We start from the raw sequence: 24,912 nt of genomic DNA on the forward strand, positions 1-24,912 counted from the left end.
ATATCAATGAAAATCGAATTATTTCTGAAAAAATTCAAACACATACTATGCAATAGTTTACAAAGAAATTCTGTTTAAAAACTCATTAATTTTTTTTTATATGTCTGTTTATTTTACCTTATTGCATAGACTGTGACAGAATTCCTTTATTAAAATAAAAAATAAAAACTCCCACAAAATCCGTAACATTATCAATAAAGGGTAAATGTAAGAATATTTAGGAATTTTAAAATAGTGAGGTACGAATTACGTATACAAGTTTCTATGCTATCACTTACGTCTATGGTATACACAGTAACAATGTCTTTTTATTTAAAAAAAATAATTGTCATAACTTCCCGCCAAAATTATGACATGTTGTCTCTTGTTTATGGATTTGATAGTTAATTTATGTTTGACCAACAACAATTAATTTAGAAACATTATTTAAATGTAACTAAGTTGTTGTTTCATTAATTGATGAATTAAAACGAACACAATTATTTTTCAGGTTATTTTTATGTTGAATATAACTGCTTCTTTTAATATTCTCGTAAAATATTCCTTTAATAAACAAGAGGCAACTTGCATAACCTTTAAAATCAAAATAATATACTTACAAAACATGCACTCAATTTTAATTTCTGGTCTAATATTGCAAAATTACGATCGAATATTGAATCTACTTTTATCCATTGTTTGATGTCTATGGTTAACGACAGATTCTTAAATTTAATTTTCATACCGTCATTATTATTTTTTTTCTCCACAGAGATTTGTAAAAGAAGGGAATTACTGACATGATACCACCTCGATTTTATTTATAAAAATAGTAAATGAATTAAGGTGTACGAACGAGAACGTTTTTTCCTTTTCATTCAGTGAGCTGTCCTTTACTCGCTACTTTCAATGTAATTTGCTCTAAAACTAGTCATATCAAAGTAAATATAGTCAAACAAGGATATCCTAACCTGTGAGAGAGAGCTGGCTGTCAGAATATAAATAAAACCTACTTAGGCAAAGAAAACGAAATAAAAAAATGATATGACAACTGGAAGAGCATCTTGTGACACTATTGACGTTGCAAGGGGGGCGCTAGTGTGCTGTCATAATTAAGTTTGACTTATGCCCACCGGTTCAGTTAGTTTTTTCGGTCTGTAATTGTAATAATTTCATTGTGACAGTTTGCTATTCTGTATTCGATCGTAAGTGGGAAGCGAATTTAATTCTCTGACTGTTTAGTGCATGCTCTGTTGTATGGGGTAGGCAGGATCGCTGGGCTCCTCGTGCTGACTCTCCTGCTCCTCACCGGATTGCTCACCATCTTGTTCTTCATCCTCAGAAGATGATAGTAAACCTGCAATTAAAAAAACATTTAAATAAAAAAAAACTGAAAGAAACTTTACATTAACCTAAAATTCAATATAATTTGTTCTAGCTACGGTTCATCTATATATATCTATATATATAAAAGAAAGTCGTGTTAGTTACACCACTTATAACTCAAGAACGGCTGAATCGATTTGACTGAAAATTGGTGGGCAGGTAGCTTAGAACCAGGAATAGGACATAGGATAATTTTTACCCCGTTTTCTATTTTTTATTCCGCGCGGACGCAGTCGCGGGAAAAAGCTAGTATGTGATAAAAATTTACTATCACATTGAGAGTGTAATCACTAAAGGATAGTTTAGAGTTGAATTAGAGTAGCCAAATATCTTACTTATATTATAAATGTAAATGTTTAGACAGATAGATCTTTGTTTGAAGATATCTCCGGAACGGTTCAACGGATCTTGATGAAATTTGGCAAAGACGTAGAACATTATCTGGGTTATTTTTATTTAAAATTAATGGATTCGCGGGTAATAGATAGTCTACTCTAACTGTGATAGTTGTCAAGTATAACTTACCCGCTGTGTACTGTGGGTTGGTGAGCGCGTCCGGCCAATACCTTTTACTTATCGAAGAACCATTCTTTGTTTTCTTTCCACCTGGAACATTCAATAAGGATATATCAACACTAATATTATGAAAATAAAAGATTTGCTTTGCATTGAATAGGATTCAAAACTACTGTACCAATTTGAACATTTTTACACTGTTGCGGAGTTACACTATCCCCGGGTGACATAGGCTATGTTTATTACTAGATTTTTTCATACTACGCGGTTAAAGCCTGGAATAAATGCTAGTTTATAAGCTCTAATTATTCAATTGTGATTTTAGTACCAATCTATTATGTGTTTTACATAGCTGAATGAGTTCTTCCCATTGGTACTGGCCCATATCATTAAGGCTCTTTTTTAACACAACCAAAGACGTCTAACATAATTATATTGTGGGGGTCTGTGTAGTTAAGAGTATTGGGGGTCAGTGTAGTGTGAGAATGTAAATGGGGGGTCTGTGTAGTAAGGTGTGGGGGGTCTTAGTACCCGGCTTGTCATTGCAGTCGAGCATTGGCTGCAGAATGCGACGGCGAGCGTTGATGAACCAGTTGTTGACCTGCAGCAGCGTCAGCCGCGTCTGCGCTGCCAGGGATCGCTTCTCCTCCTCCGTCGGGTACGGGTGCTGGAACATAGGGGCAAATGACTGAATGAATAACGTTGATCTTTTTTATATCATATAAGGTGGCAAACTAGCGGATTCGCCGTAATAGCGAAACGACCGCTGCCCATAGACATCCGTAACTGCAGAGGTGTTGTCTACCTTTAATCGATGGAGGAGGGGATTCACAAAAATAGGATATTTCTATGAGAACCCTCCTCCATCAAATCCACTTCCGCTTCCCATCCTTTCCTTATAAAAAAAGGGGGGCGACGTGGTCTAAAATTAGGTCTTCAGTACGCTCACTCATCAGACGAAACATGGAATTGCTTCCCCTTGACGCCTGTCTTCAGTTTCCCTCTTTGGACTCTTCCCCATCTGGTTGTAACACATAGATCAAGTAATAGTGGTGCTCACCACTAGATGTTGGAAGAGCCAGGCTCGCATGGCCTGCGTGGCGTGACGGGGCAGCACTCCGCGCTTGCCGCCCTCCTCTTCATCATCAGGCGGCGGCGAGCCCGACACTGAAGAACAAGACTGCGACAGCGCTGACTGATTCGAAGTGCTCGAGTTTGTGCCTACATACAGACATCATCTTAAAAAATAACCTAGAAATTATAAATTAAACATAATGTGGTTCGGATGATACAAGAGGGGGGAAGGGGGGAGTTAGGCACAGCTCAAGGTCAGCTGCTAAAAATATCGAGGCAAATAAAACAATTTTCAATGGGATCGCTGTCAAATTGTTAACCATGTAATTGAGAAGAAATATAAATTAGTTGGTAAGAGATATCTCTCAATCTCTGTTTAAAGAAAAGACAGAATAGAAGATTGAACATTATTTAATTCACTTCTCAGATGTATTTAAGTCGAAGTAAATGTGGTTACCTGTGAAGGTGTCAGCCGGCACCAGCCCGGCCCCGATCTGACTGATGGGTGTGGAGCCCTGCACCACCATGGACGCTGGAATACAATATAGTTTTAAAAGTGAGTCTCCACTGTGTGTCGTGTGACATGAAATCTCGCTTTATATGTCGTTAAAGTTACACTTTCATGGGCAACATTTGACAAAGTTTTTGCCATAATTACTATATCCATTGTGTGTGTAAAGGGTACATGTAAAACTTTGTTTTCATTATATATCGACGCCCCCACCGAATAACCCAGTAATAGGAAAAATCAAATTTTTCAGGAGAAGCAAAAAACCGTATTTCTTTAATAACTTCATCAATAATTATTGTACAAGAATCTTTTAGATACCAAAACAAAGCTAATTTTTATACCTACATTGTATTTAATTTTCATTCATATATTCCGGGCGTATTCTGTGCTATGAAGGAAAAATTATAATACCGGAAATAAAAAAAAATCTGTTTCAATTATGACTTTTTATCTCCGTAATTAACATTAAGAAAAATATAAAAAAATTCACAACGTGTAACAGGACTTTTAGATGCCGAATTCAACAGAAAAGCAAAAACCCGGTAAGAGTGCATTACAGGATTATTCGATGGGGGCGTCAATATGTACTAACTCATCAACCAGTCAACCAACCCTGGACCAGAATGGTTAACTATAGCCTGGTCACCCTTAACTTAGGGTAGGTTCTCCGAGCCCCTCAGTGGGGACTTATAGTGAGCTGATGATGATGATGTACTAACTGGCGTCTCTATGCGACTGCGCGTAGTGCAGGTCTGCGGGCGCGTGTGGTGGGTGGGGGGCGTGTGCGGGGAGCGCGGCGTGCGGGGGGAACACCGCGGGGTACGCCGCCGCCGCCGCTAGGGGCGCTGGCGGCGACTGGAGGGTACAAACAAATTATTAATGACAAAGAAACGTATTTCGTAACAATTTTCTGTTTTACAATAAATTTGCCTCAAACAATTCAAATTTACACCAAATATCTGTTTTTTTAAAGTTTACAAAATGTTTTATAGCAATGTTTTTACAATGAAAACTCACTGTTAAAATAATAATTAATATTGTAACGGACATACTTTTGGTACCTGATACTGCGGCGAGTTGCTGGTGCTGGAGTGGTCGTCCATCGTGCCCGACAAGTTGTTGTTGCTCTCTATCCCACCTGGAACGTATGACAGAGACAGCTATAACACTCACATCGAGGTCGATACAATTTTTTTTTATATAAAAGAAGGGGGCAAACAAATTATTTTCAACGTGGTTTAGTTGAAATAAACTTGTGAACATTCATAAATAATACGATGTAGTGGAAGACATCCACCATGTTGTTTTGGAGTGTGCTTGGAACGAACGGCTTAGACGTAATTATTTTAAGGTTTTCGGGTATAATGTCGGTCAGATAAACACTATCCTGGCTTACCCGTCTTCTGACGAGGCCAGGATGATGTTTAAGTTGACCGACATGTGTTTAAGAAACAATGTACATAATTAGATGTAAGGTGTATTTATTGGAAGGCTTATGGGGCGATATGGTCGCATTGCGACAAAGCCTCTTGAATTACTAAAAAAAAAAAAAAAAACGATAAAACATTTGATAATCTTTCCTGGAAACGATACAGAATAAGTAAGTTAGAATGTTCTAGAAGTTAACACATGTGTGACCTGAGGTGTAGTCTGTGCGGAGCAAGTTCTCGCTCTGCATCTTTGTCTTGAGGCAGGCGATGTAGCGGCCGCAGAAGTCGCGGCATAGCTCCTGCACCTTCTCCAGCTCCAGCAGGTGGATCCGCAGCACCTGCAAGTTGACAATCCTTCACTGTAGAGGGCACTTTACAATTAGTAACAGTTGGAGAAGGCAGAAGTAACGCTTGTTTTTTTTTTTCTTATTTTGTTATTCGAGTTACTTCTTTTTTGTTATAATGATTTTTTTAATTGACAGCTCTAATGCATAGGTTTTTTAACTTTATTCACGACCTTTAGGAGCTAACTAAAATAAACAGTAACTACAGTTACCTGTATACTCTTAATCATGAGTCCATCGATCTCGGGGTCGTCGACGAGGAAAGGTCGGCGGTCGCGGCGCTGGTGCTGCACGAAGGCCTGCAGGTCAGCGCCGAACGCGTCCGCCGCGGGCGCCTCCGCCCCCGCAGTCGCCTGCTCGCACCGCTCCAGCAGCAACGCCAGCAGCGGGAACAGGGGGTGTCTGAAATGTACCAGACAGAGTGTTATAATAGTGCTAAAAGCCCATTTTAACTGACTTGCCCACAGTTGTAGCAAGTTATACAAGACATACTTATAAACAGCGCGCTTGTCCGCCTCGAACTGCGCCTGGTCGGCGTCCGCGGCGGGCGCGCCGCCCTGCATCCCGCCGCGATCACCAGCTGCGCCGGCGCATCTACACAAATACGTACATCTTACATGGACACACATCTTAACTTTAGTGCTATGACTTAAACTAAAAATCTGGCATGTTGTAATCGTTAGGTGTCAGACATAATCCTCACCTGTCGCAAAGACGGTAAACATTTTCCTCGCATTAAAAAAAACTTTTTGAATACAGCCTTTAAGCGCAGGCAAAGTGATTTGTATGGATTGTGACTTTAATCGTGATTTTTCTTACGCATATAAGAACGTCGGTGGCTCTATAGTTAAACACTTCGAATCCCGGCATGTACACTTCATATGTACATTTATCCGACGTTCTTACGGTTAAAGAAAACATCGTGACGCAACCTACACATAGGTATTTGCGTAGAAATTCAAAGATATGTGTGAAGTCAACCTGTCACTGGGTCAACATGGTTGACTATGGCCTCGTCTCCCCTAACTTAGGGTAGGCTCGGAGCCCCTCAGTGGGGACTTACAGTGAGCTGATGATAATATAAAATGAAAATAATGCAAAACCTAACATTACAGTTTCATACTTATATCATTTAAAAAGTCAACAACCTTTAATCATTGTTGTGTTCAATTGAACGTCAATTCGAGCGTGTCGAGGTCAGGGCGATATGTAAATGCGTGTTTCCACGGCGCTTCACTCTGTACACGGTTTCGAAATAATGACGCGGCACCCAGTAGAAACAATTACTTCGGAACCGTTCAGTATTCGATGCGTGGCTTTGCGATCGTGGTTAATGTCTGTCTGCAGAACATGCACAGTGGAAAAGCACTTTAACGATGGTAAATCCATCTGCCCGTCTGTCAGACGTCTGTGGGCAGACTCTGATTGAATGACTAAGTCGTACGTATACATTCATTCAATTTAGTCAGCTGCGATTTTAAAAATTATGCTGACTTTAGAAACCATACGAAGTATTGGACATTTTATGTCTTTCACATCTTGTTTGTTCACTCATTTCCCTATCTTTTTTATTAACAACATATAAAATTAAAAAGTTAGAGTATAATTTACTTACTACACGTGTAAAACTACGCTTAATTATAAGTTGGTTATAAAATTTTACGATGAAAAACAATTCATTTAAGACAAACAAGCTATGAGCAATGTCAATCGTCTTCAAACAAATCTATCTAGAGAAACAAACTATCATAACAATGCAATAAAACATAACTGAACGCGAAATAACACCCGTAAACAGGGAATAAACACAACATGGCAACACGGACACGATCTCCCTACTGATAGGGTTGCCACTTATCAAAAAGCTTCTTTATCTTTTCGATTATTAATCTTCGTCTAGTCTTTGTAAAATTATAGAACTTTACGAACTTAGGGTAGATTAAACTAAATCCTTTTAAAAATTCTGTAACTGATCAGAAGAGATGAGAAAAATTAATATGGCTAACAAAACGATTTATAATTAATATTTAGTATTTTTTCCGGTAATCTATACATATAAAAGAAAGTCGTGTTAGTTACACCATTTATAACTCAAGAACGGCTGAATCGATTTGACTGAAAATTGGTGGGCAAGTAGCTTAGAACCAGGAAACGGACATAGGATAGATTTATTCCGCGCGGACGGAGTCGCGGGTAAAAGCTAGTTTAATATAAAACATTTCGACAATTAATGTCAAATAACAAAATAAATTATTATATATTTACTTGTAATAAATCTAGCAACCCTGTACTGTAAGTAACTTGCGGAGGCAATAAAAAGAGATATTAAAAGCGGAGAGACATTCATCACAAATGTTACCAGATTGATATAAGATATCCGCCTCAGAGCTACCCTACCCTACCCCGCTGTGTACTACCTAAGTACTATAATATTGTCTTACAACTACCCTACTTTACTATTATATTGTCTTTAGTCTTTAAATTGGTAAGCCATTTTTATTTTATTTTTTACCCACGACCGAGTGACTAGGATCAATGAAAAAAATCTACAGATTATAAGACATATTTCATCACTGTTAAGTGGCCGGCATAAATCCCGAACAAAAGAAATTTTACAAAAAAAAAATTAACCATCTTACTAACATACGAACTTTTTGACCTCGGTATAATGAAACTCAAGCCTAATTCCCATTTAAACAGCAAGAAACATTACGTTTATGTTGTCTTTAATCATTCCAAAAAATTAATCAGCACTACAACATCTTTAAGCGATTGATTTCGAGCGTAATTTGACAAAGTTTGATGCAGACAGTCTCTTACGAGATTAGCTTCTTCAAATTGTTGCTCCGAGGCCCGCCAGGTGGCGCCCGATATTGAATTAACTTTAAATTTACAAGCCCTGAAATCTTTTATTCACTTTAATCAACATCTTTTGGGTCCTATTTTATGTAAGTGTTCACTTTTAAATAAAATACGAAGGAAAACTGAGAAGCGAGAGTAAAATTTTATCGGTAGATAAAGAAATGTGTGGCTTCTAAATTCAAATTTAAATTTGGAACACGATAAAAAAAGAAATAGTATTTCCATATCAAAGAACACTAATATGTCAAACTTAGTTTAATAAACTTAAGTTAAACTAAGGTAGTTTAGAATCTAGATAGTCTAGTTAGTCTAGATAATCTAGATAGTTCTAATTTTTACCACTAAGCTATCTTAACTTTTTAATTTCCCACATTTAAGATATACGCTAACGATAGTATTCGCGTCTTTGTACATGACACCGATCAATTGTGAACTTCGTAAGTAAACCTTTTTTCTAAAACTTCTGAACTAAATATTATCTTAACTACAAGCGGTCGCCTGCGACTTCGTGAGCGCAGAATTTTAAAAAAGTATTGTATAATAACCCCGTGGCAAAATCGGTCCAGCCGTTACGGTGATTATGCGGTACAAACGCGGTCTTGCGGATAAAAGCAGCAGCAGGCTCCTCGAAACTTCAGCAGGCCCAGATACCACTGGAGAAACACCATGGAACTAGATCTGCAACATCTCCAAACAGTCGACTCGAAGGGTAAGACTCACTTTGGGTCGAAGCGACAGCGGGATAAGTAGACTTCAACTAGGAATATTACAACAATGATTTTTGAGCGCACTTGACTGCTTAAATTATGCCTAGACCCATTACAATCTAACGAAGATCACAATCGGTCGGTGGCATGTCGTTGAACTTAAACCATCGCCCGTCTGTACAAAGACGTCCCAACTAACTTCGGGAGCTTGGGATCCAGACGAACTGATAGTGGAATTGTTAGGGACTCAGTTAACGAGTTGAGTAGTTTTAATTTGGTAGGATTATCTATATTACATTTTAGAACAATGCATATAATTTAACTTTAATAACTATACTGTTGTGATTATTTAGATTTTCGGAATTTTCTTTTCGGAAAATTTTCTTTCGGATTCTCGGAAAAACTTTTGAAAAACGGATAAGGGTTCATTGACCTATAAATAGGAATCTGAAAGATGACACAACACTCTTAGGGTTCTGGATTTTAAGACACATGACCTTTTAACACATTCACTGCTACAATTTTTACGTATTAAAGTTCAGGATAAGTCAGTAGCACTAAATGTGTTAATTACGATTGTTGAGCTTTCTTTAGTCTTCCTTTAATATAATAATTGACTGCAAAATAAACCGTCTAACTAATTTACCTTATTCTAACCTAAATTAATTTTCAGGATTTTAAAAACAAACCTTAATTTAATTCCCCGTCTACATTGTAATCTTGCAAGGCATAGAAATTTATAAGTGACTATTCTAACAACACGACTAAGGAATAAAAAAAATAAACGTTGCGTGTAGTGCATTAATTCGGACATTGCTCAAAACGTCCGGGCAATATTGTGTGCAATGTATATTTGTAACAATCGCGTTACACTTGCGTAAATAATAAACTCATACACACTGCAAATATAAAACTAAGTAAGGGATATCTTAACTATATGTCTATCAAACAAGGGAGGACCACCATTATATTTTAGTAGCCTATAAAATATAATGCGATAATCATCGTGCAAAAATACTTATAAAGGTGGAACTGTTATTTAATAACCTGTGGGATACTGTCTACGTAGTAGTTGAGACCCTAAGCCTACGTCTCGTAGCACTTCGTAGCTCTCTCTATTAATAATACTGACTAGAGGAAAATTTCAAAATACCAAAGAAAACGAATAATTCAACCACATTTAAATAAGCAAACATACAAAAAAACACAAAGAAACTGAAACTTTAACGAAGGTAAATATTTAAGGTTATCAAAGCTTTCAACAATATGGCGGGTAAGATGGACGCTAAACGCGCGGGAAAACTATACGCGTATCTTAGTCAGCAATTTGTATGCTCCGTTCTGAACTATAAACGCGTCCTAATTCGCCCCCTTTTCCCTTATTTCCGGTGGAGCGTGAGGGAATAATTATCTTTCGCTTATTTCTTGCCGTCATGAAAAAAGGGAACGAAACATTTTGCTTCTGTGTACCGAATTCCAACTAAAGATAGTGCTACACTTAACCAAATTTATTAAACACGTTCAAAGCAACCACAACGCTATTTTATTTTAATTAAAAAATCGTAGCGTGTAACGTGTTAAAAATATTTTGTTTTAATATATAAATATTAAAAATCCACGAATATGTATTATTATCAATATGCGAAATCAATAGTCATCACATAAACACATTTGAATAAAACTTTGGCTCAGTGTGTCATCACCTTAAGCAATATTTACCTATCAAGGGCGAATGAGATGTACAAAGGAACGAAGCCTTGTTAATAACGAAATATAATCTTCATCCTAGATACGGAAACAACAGGCCCTTTTTATCACTCCATCTTAACTGTTTGCGAAACGAAAAACACCAACTTTTCATAAGGAAAAATGTGAGCTGGCGAAAACTTCTTATATTATGGTAAATGTTTGTTGTATATTATATTTTTAGTATCAAACTAGACAATTTCGAGCCACTAAAATTATTAAATAACTTATTATTTAAAGGAATTGTTTTACACTATGACAATACGCATTTTGTACTTGCAAATTTTTTTACCCATTCATCGTATAAACATCGTCTTTTATTAATATTTAAATGTTGTCTATACGAGTCTTCTATGTCCGCTGTTGATACGAGGTATCTCACCTATAACAATGCAGTACCTAGCTATATTTATTGAACCACCTAGTATTCAGGATAGACTAGATAAGTTTCAAAATAGAGTGAAGTAAAAAATACGACGTTACTACAAAACTTAAGGGAGAGTTTTGTTCCATAATAAATTTTTTCAATTAAATTACTCTTGAAATCTTAATATTAGAATAAAGGATAGCAACACAAATACATATTATAAGGATTTTTCCTACAAAAAAAAAATAAAGTTCGTTCCTTTATCATTTGACAGTTGCCGTCAAAGATTAGATTTATCAAAGAGTAACATCTATTTTGTACCTACAAGTAATGCATATAAGAGACATACTTCCTGTTTACAAAATTACAAATAAACGGTGGTCAACCTAAAAATTAAAGTGCAATTGACCTCCGAACATAAGAAAACTTGTTGACCGGTATTTTGAAGCGGTAATTGTCACTAAATAACAGCGGCCGTGGCGGGAATGTTAATTAAGTAATGTATTAAACGTTGTTCCGATAACGGACCTGTAAGTTTTCACCATTCAGTGTTTTTAATAAGATAATAAGCCGAATTTAACACTTTAAATGCATGAATAAATATACGACTGTTCTTCTTACCTTTTATCTTTCATTACAATTTATTAAGTTGAATTAAATACTAAGATTTTTTTTGTGTAAAACTGAAATAATATAATTTAATTCTTATAATATGCGACTAACAAAAATATTGATGACTACAAGTTACAGGGATAAAGACTTCCTTCGAGAGACATAAAAAAATCTTGTAATAAATATAGTCTATGTCACCCGGGGATAACGAGCTTCCTAGCAATGATTTTTTCATATTATTTCAGTGATTTCGAATCCTATTTCATGCAAACAAACAAATCTTTCCACTTAATTATTGGTAAAGAAGTATAGATGACATACAAAAAATTCACATTACATCTTGTTATAAGGGAAATAAAGCTATCTTTATCTCTATCTTATAGATGACATACAAAAAAATTATCTATTTTTAGCCGACTTCAAAAAGAAGGAGGTTATCAATTCGACTGAATTTTTTTTTTTTTGTGTGTTACCGCCAATCTCCGCCCCTGGTGGTCCGATTTTGATAAAAATTATTTTAATCGAAAGGAAGTGCTTGCAGGTGGGTCCCATTTTTTTGTTTTTTTTTTTAAATAACTAGAAGACTAGTAGAATTTGAATATAGCTTCAAAATTTGTTGCGAAAATTAGGGACATTTTTGCTTTCAGCGCTTACGTAGGCTAAACTACAAGACCTACATCAAAATGATGTATGGCGAATTGTAGCTCTTTAAATGTGCTAAATAAAAGTCCGCGATAGCATATATCTGTCTTTTATAGTTTTCTCACAATAACCATTTTTTTCTTTACGAAACATTAATTAAATTCATGCCCTATTTCCGACGATATTATTCAAGTTCAGTATTAACCCTTATGTAAATAAATATGTTCATTATCAAGAGAATTTAATGTAAATTATATTTGCCCTTGAAACTATATCATTCTGTCTAATAGTTTAGGAGATATCGTAAGAATAAAATTACGCGGAAACGAAAAATGCTACATCGCGTTACAATGAATAGCACAAATTTGCTTTCTGGGCTTACGTAGGTCAAACTATATGACCTACATTAAAATAATGTATGGAGTAATTATAGATCCTTAAATTTGCTAAATAAAAGTCTCAGGTGGCATATATCTATCATCTATGGATGTCTCACAAAAACCATGTTATTGTGAACAAACTTCGATTAAAATGCACACGAAAAACAGCGTCGTAAGCTTACGGCGCTATTATATTATATTCGATATGAATCCTTATCCAAATAAATATGTTTGATGGCTAGAGTATTAAATGCAGATTACATTAGCCTTTAAACTATGTAATTCTGATCAATAGTTTGGAAGATATTAAATGATTAAAAACTACGCGCATTCGAAAAATGCTACTGCGGCGCGCGGCTGGACAAAATTAGAGGCAAACTACGATGTATTAGTTCGTTAATTTTCAATTTGTATACCGATTTTGATGATTAGTTCATTGTTTAAAGTAATAGTGGTTATCTGCTGCATTGTAAATTAGTTTTTGAATTGAAGTACACACATATTAAATAGGAAAGTCCTTTTCTTTATTTGTCTTATTTCTTTCCTCATACGTATTAAGGAAATTTGTAATTGAACTTCAAATTCACTAAAAGTTGTGAAATAAAACAAAAATTTTAAGAAAAAAAAATAGCCGACTTCAATAAAAACAATCTCAAACAAAATCCACTCAAAAGTAACATAAAAAAACAATTTCAAACAAAATGCATTCAAAAGTACCATAAAAAACAATCTCAAACAAAATGCACTAAAAAGAAACAAAATAATGACATGAAAACTTCTTTCTTTCTTTCTTTCTTCTCTCTTTCAAAAACCCTCTAAACTCTAAAGAAAGTTCTCTTCTTTCTGGTAACATGTCTATATTGTATAATTATTGTTATTTTGGAGTCGGTTTCGGCCTAAGTAGGGACATAAACGTAAGTATGTCTCATACATCTCAAATATAAAATGTATAATATTATATTTACTTCGGCCGACACCGACTGCGAAATAACAATAATTATACAATACAGACATGTTACCAGAAAGAAGAGAACTTTCTTTAGAGTTTAGAGGGTTTTTGAAAGAGAGAAGAAAGAAAGAAAGAAGTTTTCATGTCATTATTTTGTTTCTTTTTAGTGCATTTTGTTTGAGATTGTTTTTTATGGTACTTTTGAATGCATTTTGTTTGAAATTATTTTTTTTTATGTTACTTTTCAGTGCATTTTGTTCGAGATTGTTTTTTATGGTACTTTTGAATGCATTTTGTTTGAAATTGTTTTTTTATGTTACTTTTGAGTGGATTTTGTTTGAGATTGTTTTTTACTATTATCTTATATCAAGTAATTAACATTTACGTCATCATGATCATTATTTTTTTTTTAGTTAAATATTGGAATATTTTAATCAAAGTTTTATGTTCCGTACGTTTATATTTACCAAGTCAGTCTGTGACAATGTAAAAAAAACAATGCCGTTATCCTTCATTCGCACGTGCGTTTTTTTTTTATCGCGCGCTATAAAACGTTCAAATAGAACAAAATTTCATGAATCTGTTCATACGGCAGCGTTTTTAAAACGCGACACTTTTTAAACGCGCAGTGTTACACTGGGCAAACCCCACGATTCGCCAACGGTGTGTTTTACGCGGCGTTAAAAAAGCGCCTGTTTGAATAAGGAGCTAAAAGATTCGATTATGCAAATTAAACATTAATTGCAAGGAGACCGTGTGAGCGAAATACTTTTGTAACAAGAATTGGACGTAGTTTTCTTCTTTGCTTTCTACTCGAATTGGATTAAATAAAAAATTAATGAAAGTCTTTCTCATTTCAAATCTTACACAAAAAGCAAATTGCTTATTTAAATTTTAAGAACACATTATTTAGGGTTATTTATTTTAAGATATCACTAGCTGTCGCCCGCGACTTCGTCCGCGGACAGTTAAAAAAAACTTAATAGGGGTATCAAAAATAGATAATATGCATATAACATTTTATAAAATACAGTCAAGCCCTTTTGGAGGAGTATGGTAACATTGTGACACGTGAATTTTATATAAAAGATTAGTAAGTTCCATCTCTATATAATCCTTAACAAATATTTTAGTATTTACTACATGAATATAACCGTGGGTTCCCCAAAACTCTTCAAACAAAAAAAAATATAGGCACACTTTTTCTCTTTGAAAGTAGCAAAGAACGTATGTATTTTTAAGCATGTCTAGGCAATGGATACCCACAGTAAAGTTCAATTAAATTCACTAACCAGCTGACGTTCTTAAGATCTCTTTTGGGATCGTAAATGATAATATAAAACACTCAAGAGTATATTCAGATGGTAATGATGAAGGCATCGCTCGATCTTCGAGGTCGAAAAACTTTCCAGAAACTTCTATATTTTCCCGTCAAAATATCATATTAAGTAAAAATACCCAAGTCACTATAAATTTAAGTTGCGTAGATAAAAATAGTCTGTTATAAAAAGTAATTTAAAGCTTTACTTTTGTTTTGTTTTAACATTATACTATTTATGAAGTAAAGTTATTTTTATTTAGAAAACTTCGAAATATAATGACATTTTAAAAGAAAAAAATGTGAGCCGTCATGGGATGCCTGGCAGATGTGAAACATCGTGTGTGTACAAGTAATATGCATAAAAGATAATATTATTAAAATAAAATATATTTATATATTTGTATACCTCAGTATTGCGTAGCGACCCGTCGTCACACCGTACACTCTACTACACATAAAATACATATACGTATACCTTAGTATAGTGTGGCGACCCGTCGCCACGGCAAGCGTCGCCACGCCAACAATTCGGTTTACAAGTGATCCTATAGATGTTTCACATCAAAATGCACTTCATTTTCTTTTCATTTGCAATTTTTTCACATCAAAGATCTTTTTAGGGTTGGTACTATCTATATTTTTAAATCATTCGTTGTTTAGGGTTGCCACTATCGACATTTCATCAATGTGTATACGTTTCGCGCCAACACAAGGGGCACGCGTTCGCTACGTGCATACCGTTGTAAATATTCTGGATCGGAGGCAAAGCGCGGGCCCCGGCATCCGAATTGCCAACTTATATGTCACCAGCAAATCGTGTACGCCCGACCAATTATAATTTAACTAGGCATATGGTAAATTTCGGGAAATTGAAATTTTTATAGTGGCACACGAGAAAGCTCTTTTCGCCAAAATTCTTTTAAATAGCAAAATGACCGGCGCTGGTTACTAAACTAATTAGGGACATGATGTTTCGACACTTAAACGCGACACTTCACGAAAATTTACGAGAAAGTGTTTGTAACATCATCGACAAAATATGTATATTTGTCGTCGTTGCTCGATAGGGGGCGCTGTACAAATCTTATACAATTTTTGTCCGTGACGCTAAAGTCAATTTCCCGCAAAATTTTCGTTCTAGGCCCCCAGTTACCATTTTCAATACAGTTAATAAAGAATCACGGACTAACAGTTACTGATGATACTAGAACACCTTGGTGTTCCCGCTGCTCGTTTGCCCCCTTCTCTTATAAAAAAAAAATGGCACTTTTACAAGTTGTGAAAACACGTCAATCTGTGAATGAATTTGTTCGTTACAATTTGCCGAGTATTTACATCTATCGGGGCAAATTATAAACTGTCCGCGTACACAATTTGCCGGTGACATATACACAACTAGTGCTGCGACATGTCGATAGATGAGTATCGATCGGTTTATCCGAGCTATTGTTTGAGTTATACGAGAGATTGGTTTATATTTCGATATATTTAAATAGATTGAATTTTTGTTTACGTTATTTACGAATTGGTGAATAAAATAAAGCAAATGTAGCTATGAATTTAACAATAAACAAAATCTTTTTCTCGGTTGAAACCTAAATAGAATTGCAAACGCCAAAAGAACAATGAATCTATTAAATACTCTGGCTGAGTTAACAAATCAGTCGTCAAAGTATCGACTAAGTAACAATTACAGGATGTATTATTTTAATACGACATTGAGACGATACGAAGATGTAACTGAATACAGATTAAGTAAAATATGAATAAATTACAATACAACTAAACATTAATAATCTCGTGTGCCAATCTAATATTATAGACGAGAATGTTTAGATGGATGAATGTTTGTTTGAAGGTATCCCTATGTATATACGGATCTTTATGAAATTTGGCACAGATATAGAACATAGCCTGGAAGAACACATATTAGGCCATATAATAAGTTTTTTTTAAATCTGGAACACCTAGTCTACTTATCAAGTATTTTTTTATTTTGGCCGACCGGTGTCGCGGTCAGCAGCTAGTAATCTTACTAATCTTACTAGTATTAAAAATGCGAAAGTTTAGATGGATAGACCGATGGATGTTTGTTTGAAGGTATCTCCAGAACGGCTCAACGGATCTTGATGAAATTTGGCACAGATGAAGAATATAGTCTGGAAGAACACATAGGCTACTTAGGAACTTTTTTTTTTAATTCTGCGCAGACGGAGTAGCGGGCAAAAGCTAATCTAATAAAACTACAATAATTTAATAATGATTACAAATAGTATAATAGATATATGTATTTAAATTCCAAACCAAATGCGTCTTATTATCAACTTAGACAATGGTACATTTTTTGGACGTTTGCATTTTTTGGTTTAGGTACGATTTTAATAATATATACGAGTACAATATAAATTCAATTTATCAAATTTTATCGACAACACATCCTTACACTAAATGTATAGATACTCTTTCGCATTTTAAGTCGAGTTACCTAACCTAAGATTTTCCCGTTATGATTCCTATGCATCCTTTCTTGACATATTTCCCTCACAAACTAGCAACGAACCTTGAACTGTGTAAAAAAATCTTTATAACAAAGCAAGAAATCAAATGAATACTTACTGTTATGTTGTAAAGTCGTAAGGTCGGACTGTTGTCCTGTGTGGGCGTATAGTTGAATGTCCTAACCGTACGAGACCGTCTCTTAAGCATACAAATAACAAATACTCTAGTATAAATATTTCACTCATATTTATAACTAGCTGTCAACCGCGACTCCGTCTGCGCGGAATTAAAAAAAATTAAAGTAGCCTATGTGTTCTTCCAGACTATTTTCTACATTTATGCCAAATTTCAGCAGATACCTTCTAAGAAACATTCATTCATCCATCCATTTAAATGTTCGCATTTATAATATTAGTAAGATTGTATACAACTTTTAATGTATTTGTAAAAATTTATTGGTTTTTAAATTCATGAATGCTTAATGCATTTTTTTAATTTAAAACTTGTGCTTTTATATAATTCAAATTGAAAAATCAAATGAACGTGCAAATCTAATACACATTCACGAGTTTAAAAACGTTTTCAAGAAATAAAATCGACGGACGATTCATTTGATTTTTTTATCTTCCCCTCACTAAATTCGAGCGCACTCGAATTAAAAGCGCTCTTAAATGCAGGGAATACGATAATTAAAACAAAAAAAAATTCATTGGACGCCATCGTTCTTTCGGTCGGTACGTTCGAAAACCCTCGACGTGCTACTGCCTTCGCAATTAGTTCAATTTCTGAACGAACGTCTGTTTTGCGAGAACGAAATTCATTTTCGACGACGAGTAGTTGTCGAGTGGTGATTAGGCTTTTATATTGGTTAAATAAACTGATGCTCGAATCTGCTAGGAGACAATTATGACAATGTTTTTTTTTTTTATTCAAGCATCATTTGAGACAAAAACACTTGAATTTGTCTTTTCAATTTTAACTTTCGTCACAACACAATTATTAATGAATGAACGCATCTGATTAACGCAAAATTAAACTAAAGTTAAGATTTATTATAAAATATAAATAGACAAAAAATACTATTTTAACAGCTCAGCACTAAAATAGGCAAGCAGTATTTAGCTCACGCGCGACCTCTGCACTAAGTCCCTTTATCGTCGATTTATGCTAAGCGTTTGATTCGTATACGCGGCTGCATGGAGATGTGAACCTTTGCCTTATTGCAACTCGCGGCTCCCGGCTCGCTCTTATTATCCTGCGACGACAGCAAGAAAAATGATTATTTCGCGCCAAATCAATTTTTGACAGCTGTCAAAGTGACAAAATTATAGGGATCCTTCAATCATTCCGGTATTTCGATTATCATTGGCTTTTCTAAGTTCTATGGTATTTTAAGTCTGTTAACTAAAACAATCCCTTTACAACCCTCTCTTTTATAAAAAGACAATGGATCTGTATCTATTGGATTGTTGTGTCAATTCGTTTGTTAGCACAAAAATCTGAAAGATTGTTGGACCTTATTTATGACTTATTTAAGCAGGCAATTGTTTACGACTTAGCCATAAGAAACTGTAAAATTGTAAGGAGAACAGTTAAATGTGGCGCATCGTGGTGGCATAGCGGTGGCATCACAGTGGCATGGCGCTGGTTTGGCGCGCTAATTGCACCAACCAACACGAACATATCGACGTAACAAATTTACAGAGCCGTACCATCGTGATAACACAACTAGCTCATGATATCGCGGCCCTCTGTTAATTTATAAGAAACATCTTTTAATGGGATACAAGTCATAAGCGGAGGCGGGTAGAATAACCATAATAAACTTATTTATGTTAAGAAAACGCTTTATTAAAACTAAAAACAACAACACAGCGATATTACATTTTAAAAACTACTCCCCCACTATTGTTCCATATTAAAGTAATGGTGTGAAACGTTTTAAAAGCCTTTCTCAAAATATCAGCAGACTCGAGCATCTATTGTCTAAAAGGAAACACATTCAAGGCATAATAGAATCGGCGGCGTATTCTAAGTGTTGCTAATACGTTTGAGAAAACGTGCCAAAATTTGGCTACGAAGCCTGGACCATTTCCATTTTTAGCGTTATCAATTCTGTAACGAGATAATTAGCGTCGAACGTCTCGTGAAACACGCAATGAAGCCACAATGTCAACACTGTCAAAATAAAAGCAAACACTGTTTTTTTTAATACTATATTTGCATTCTACGTTTTACAAACTAAGCTGTACATTATTGGACTATTGCCTTTCTCAATATTCTCGGGAGTCATTTCACGCACTCCCACATTTCTTGAGAGAGATTCCTTTATATATAACTAAAAAAATAAGTGACAAATAGATTCGCTGTCGAATTTAAAGGGAAATTTCTGTAACCCTTTTAATTTCAATAATTTATATTTTATTTTATTCGTAAATCGCTAACCGCTTATATCTTGTATCAAATCGATGACTTCCTCTCATCGACCACACACGGCAACAAATTACGTCCAATTAGCGCGCCGAAACTCACTTATGGAAGTTTTAAAAGGTGTAAAATTGTGTTAATTACAACCAACAATGTTTACTTAACATCCAGTTTGGGGGTCCGAGTTCCAAACATGATCGCCAAGAACAAACTCGTATGAACTCAATCATGATTCAATTGTTTGTGGCCAACTTTGTATGAAATGTTTTCGTCCGAAACAATACTTATTAACATCGTATCACATTTAAAAGTTGCATTGTCACGTACGAAATGTATGCGAGGGAATCTCAGATGAAGGGTAGTTAAAAGATAACAGCTTATTGTTTTTTTTTTCTGTACGACAAGTTTTTATTATGTTGCACACCTGATATTGAATAGTTACTACCAACATTACGCAACACCAAGCCAGTTGCAGACTTATTATTAGCTTTAAAATAAAATGTAAAAAACAAATGTTTATGAAGTTATCCAACGCATTTTTAACAATCACTGCCATTATGAAATATAGTTTACCCATTTTTTAGGATGCAAATTCGGCGGATAATTTTGGATATACATAAGCTATGTATAAAACGCATCTATTTGTATCAAATTTTTAAACTTAGATACGTGTAATTATTTGATAAAAGATCTAATCAACTCTATATTTTGTAATTATATGACGTGGGCGACCGTAATCAATTGAATTATTATTTTAGGTTATCACAATTCTTAGCAAGGTCGTTACACACTAAAAAGCAATGCTAACACTAAACTATGTTCAGCTCTGTCTCTTTACAACTGCATTAGTTTAATTACTCATCCGAATACCTTTTATATCATGAGGTAACCAAACTCAAGTCCTTCCTCAACAGCAAATAAGATAAGGTGATGTTTGCGTTGCATATATGAGGCAGTCCTTATAAATTATATCGTTTCGCATTCACATAAATTCTCAATAAGATGCCAATAAAATGTTCTCAGTGTAGGCATGTTCTGGGCGAAGACGTGATTTATGTCTTTCTGGAGCTTTATTTCTTAATTGTTTTTTTAAATAATATGATAAAATAATCTAACAACGCTAAAGATTTCAGACGCTAATGTCAGGATATAAAAAAAATATTAAATAACTAGCTGTCGCCCGCGACGCTGTCCGTGCCGAATTAAAAAAAACTTAATTAGTAGGTATTCTATGTGTTCTTCAGACTATGTTGTACAACTATCATACATTTTAGCGAGGTGCATGCAGCCGTGCCGGAGATACCTTCAAACAAACATACATCCATCCATCCATCTAAACATTCGCATTAATAATATTAGTAAGAAGTAAGATTTCGAAGTACACTTAGTAATAAATCAATTTATTATTATATAACTGTTTTACTCTTAAATATTAAATTAATCATGAAAGATGTTATAAAGCAACTTACATAACCCTAAGCGTAATTTCATTTAAAATGTAATTTATTTTCACAATTATTTATCGAACGGAAGTTATTATTTTGTGTTGGTAACACCACAAATTACAGTTTAGGTAACTAATAACAACTTTCTGTCACTAATAGCATATGAATTTATAATATAATGACATAATTACTTATGTTAAATCGTAACAGATGTAATGATAAAAAAAATTACGAATATATTAGACAAGCTGTCGCCCGTGACTCCATCCGCGCGGAATTAAAAAAAACGTAGTATGTGTTCTTCCAGACTATGTTCTACATCTGTGCCTAATTTCATAAAAATCCGTTAAGCCGTTCCGGAGATACATCCAAACATTCGCATTTATAATATTAGTAAGATTTTATTGGCATTCCATTTCTTGATGAAATAGAGATATTTTTGACACTAGCATCAATAGCCCTGTTTTTATCCTACATCCAAAGACAGCACAGCAAGTTTTGGTCATCCAAATCAATCTGACGTTGGTCATCCATTCCTTCTTAACAAGTACAGTGCCACCGACTCGCCTGGATAGTTCATATTTATAACGGTGCATCAATCTTCACGCAATTGACCCATATTTTCTAAACCCTTCCCGTATAATATATCTTTCTACTTTAATATTGAAAGATCCACCTACACAAGCGATTTCGAAGCGTTCTGTTAGCATTTAATAGTCAAGTGAGTTCGTAAAATTTTCTTACAAAAATTATACTTACATAATTTTTAATGATTTTTAATTTATTCATTATATGGACTTAATAACACGTTACAAGTTGACCTCGGAGTCGCGGGTCCCACATTCAATGCCGCCCTCGAGCGTTGTTAAACCATTTTATAAAATTAGAATGGTCAAAGTTTTTAAAATATATTTTTTAATTTTAATATTCAAGTATCAAGTGCTGATAAGCTATGATGAATACGAATCGATCATCAAAGGGGAAAGTATATAACGAAATTTTGTATTTAGTTTAAATATTTTAGAAAACGAAAATAACCGTTTTATGACCAACTTTATATAGAAGTTATGCTTTATAACTTCAATTGTTATCCAAACTAGTTTGTACTACGGCTATTTTATTCTATAATGAAAAAAAAACTATTTTTCCAACTGTACACAAAAGACGAAAAGTTTTGCTGTTGACGCTACTCCGCGTGGACGATTTATGATGTTGTTTTGACGCCGAGCAAAGGATTTAAAAGCTCAGACGATGTTAATCTTATTGATATAACGCTGAAATAATTATTTACTAGAGAAAAAGAGAAAATTAAAAGTCAGCTATAATTGAATAATCCTAATTAATTAGATCAGAAATTAAGTTGTGTATAGATTATTTTTTTAAGACTAACAGGATTTTTATCACAATACTAGAGAGAAAAATTTCCCATTGAGACTTCCAGTTACTGTAAGGGATTGATCGATTTCAAATAGTCTCCATTGATAATTATTTCTTCCGGATTTTCATAAATTTATAGTCAGCCAGGCATTTAAATTATTATTAAAAAAATAAAAGAACGTAATTTAATTACATAAAAAGATTTGTTGCAAAACTATCATAGCTGCGTTTGTATCTTCACATCCCTATCTATCTTTTAATTTAATTTTACAAGTTTCTATAAAATCCTTCTCCGTACATCCACACATGTAACACGTAACCCGTCAACGTGCAACCTACAAATTGAGCACGACAAGTTGATTACCCGAGCGCATTTCCCCCGGGCCAGATTATATTTTAAGTCGTCTACCACTCCCTCGCAACTGAGATTTCATTTCCTCATGTTATGAGTCTTACAATTACCTTCAGAGTTCACTTATTGATTTATGATTAAGCATTTTATCAAGAAATTTCTTTTATAGTAAAATATTTAACACGTTCCAATCCACAACAAATTTTCTTATGAAAATGACCGCGCTAGGTGAATCGGTGACACTTAACGTGACTCATGTTTTTATTATTTTTTGTCGCGGGCAAAATCTAGATAAAAGTTATAAATTTAAATAAAACTGGCAACACAATTTACACAGAAAAATCATAGATATACAAATCGTTGTTTTCATTCGGTAACCCTTCCAAAATTTATGGTAATATTCGTTAAATAATATAGAAGGATCGTATTAAGAAACAAATTCTTGTTTCACTTCGCTAGCGGCACGGGGCAGGCGCGCGGGGACGATCGGACGAGGCGTGGAAAGGGTAATTTTTCGCGAAGTGAGGCGAAATTATTGACAGTCGATAGATTCCTAACAGATTTGTTATCTTAATACCTTGTGTCGTAGACTGAATAACTTTCGATTAGTTTCACTGGAATAGTCAAAAAACGTAAACGAATAAGCATGAAAAAAAAAGAAAATTAATAACACTTTGCTACGTTTTTTCTTAATATCGCTATTGAATGTTGTGTTATGAATTTCCATTGAGTTGACTGATGACAATTTATGTTCTTTCAATATTACTAATATTATTATTTAGATTTATGGATGGATAGATGTTTTTCGAAGGTATCTCCGAAACGGCTGAACGGATCTTGATGAAATTTGACAGAGGTATAGAACATAGTCTACTTAATAAAATAAATAATGCCACGTCGCGAGTGACACCTAGTTGTTATATATTCAAATAAGTTACAAATTATATAAAGCTTTTTAGTTTCTACTAAAAATAAACTATTACGCAAAAGAAAAAACAGTTAGAAACTGTACAAGTATTTTAAACTTTTAACCGCCAGTGATCGATGTTATAGACGTAAATGAGGTTATAAAACTATGTTTTACCCTTAAATATGTGCATCAGCAAAACTGCTTCCGAGATAATTACTTTGTTATATTATATATTTGTCAAAAACTCATTTTGAAAGCCTACGCAAAAATAATCGTAATTTCTAGTACCTAATGTATAATATCAACGTGCGAACAAATATTCAACATATATTTATGCTAAAATATAATTGAAACACGGTCTTAGTTTTTTATTTGTTAAGTTTTCTATATGTTGTCTTGTCGAAAAAAAAATAAACATCGATAAATCATTTGATAGATGCCTTATCGATACATCGTATCATCCCTAGTAAAGGGTAGCATCGACATTTCCATGTAGGTCGTATAAAAATAACATTTTCGCTTGCCTCCCCAACAGCACATCTGTTCAAATATTGAGTTGCGCTGCACGGCGCCCGCCTCGGCCCGCCGCCCGCATGCGGAATAACAGATCGACTCTACTGTCTTAACATTTCTTACTATGTTCACAAATATTATGGATAACCAAAACTGCGGCAACACTGACAAAACAAACAAGAGACATCATTTTAGTTTAAAAAAAATAGAAAAATGGGGTCTATGACACATTCAATGTCACGACGATTTATTTTGTCTATGTTTTTAGCTTTTGTTAGTAGCTTTTGCCAGTGATTGAGTCAGTAGCCTATAAGTTCTTCCAGACTATGTTCTATTAATGTCAAATTTCATCGAGATCCGTTAAACCGTTCTGGTGATAGCTTCAAACAAACATCCATCCATCAATACATTCGCATTTATAATATTAGTAAGATTGCCAGTCTAATTTTTTTTCGTGTTATTTTTTAATTCAAAATAAAGTATATTTCCCTCATATGTACGTCTATATCCCTTTTATTAAAATTCAGTCTCCATATTTTTGCATGCATTAGTAAATTTTCCCT

At 34.4% G+C, this 24,912-nt stretch overlaps 1 protein-coding gene across 2 annotated transcripts in view; it reads right to left on the minus strand.

The window, feature by feature from the left end:
* Positions 1 to 165: 165 nt before the first annotated feature.
* Positions 166 to 24,912, minus strand: part of LOC106708359 (homeobox protein PKNOX2) — a 33,823-nt gene continuing 9,076 nt past the window's right edge. Inside the window, exons 2-11 of one of the 2 annotated variants that reach the window (XM_014499852.2) lie at positions 5,733 to 5,834; positions 5,453 to 5,642; positions 5,105 to 5,234; positions 4,528 to 4,604; positions 4,186 to 4,321; positions 3,413 to 3,487; positions 2,942 to 3,102; positions 2,413 to 2,548; positions 1,891 to 1,971; positions 166 to 1,336 (exon numbers count right to left, since the gene is read on the minus strand). In XM_014499852.2, the coding sequence (XP_014355338.2) occupies positions 1,218 to 1,336; positions 1,891 to 1,971; positions 2,413 to 2,548; positions 2,942 to 3,102; positions 3,413 to 3,487; positions 4,186 to 4,321; positions 4,528 to 4,604; positions 5,105 to 5,234; positions 5,453 to 5,642; positions 5,733 to 5,803 (1,176 nt within the window). In that variant the 5' untranslated portion in view covers positions 5,804 to 5,834 and the 3' untranslated portion in view covers positions 166 to 1,217. Of the gene's footprint in view, positions 1,337 to 1,890; positions 1,972 to 2,412; positions 2,549 to 2,941; positions 3,103 to 3,412; positions 3,488 to 4,185; positions 4,322 to 4,518; positions 4,605 to 5,104; positions 5,235 to 5,452; positions 5,643 to 5,732; positions 5,835 to 24,912 lie in introns of both variants that reach the window. The other variant, XM_014499851.2, reaches the window with a different exon arrangement.

This window comes from Papilio machaon, chromosome 19 (genome assembly GCF_912999745.1).
Source record: "Papilio machaon chromosome 19, ilPapMach1.1, whole genome shotgun sequence".
Classification (NCBI taxonomy): Eukaryota; Metazoa; Arthropoda; class Insecta; order Lepidoptera; family Papilionidae; genus Papilio; species Papilio machaon.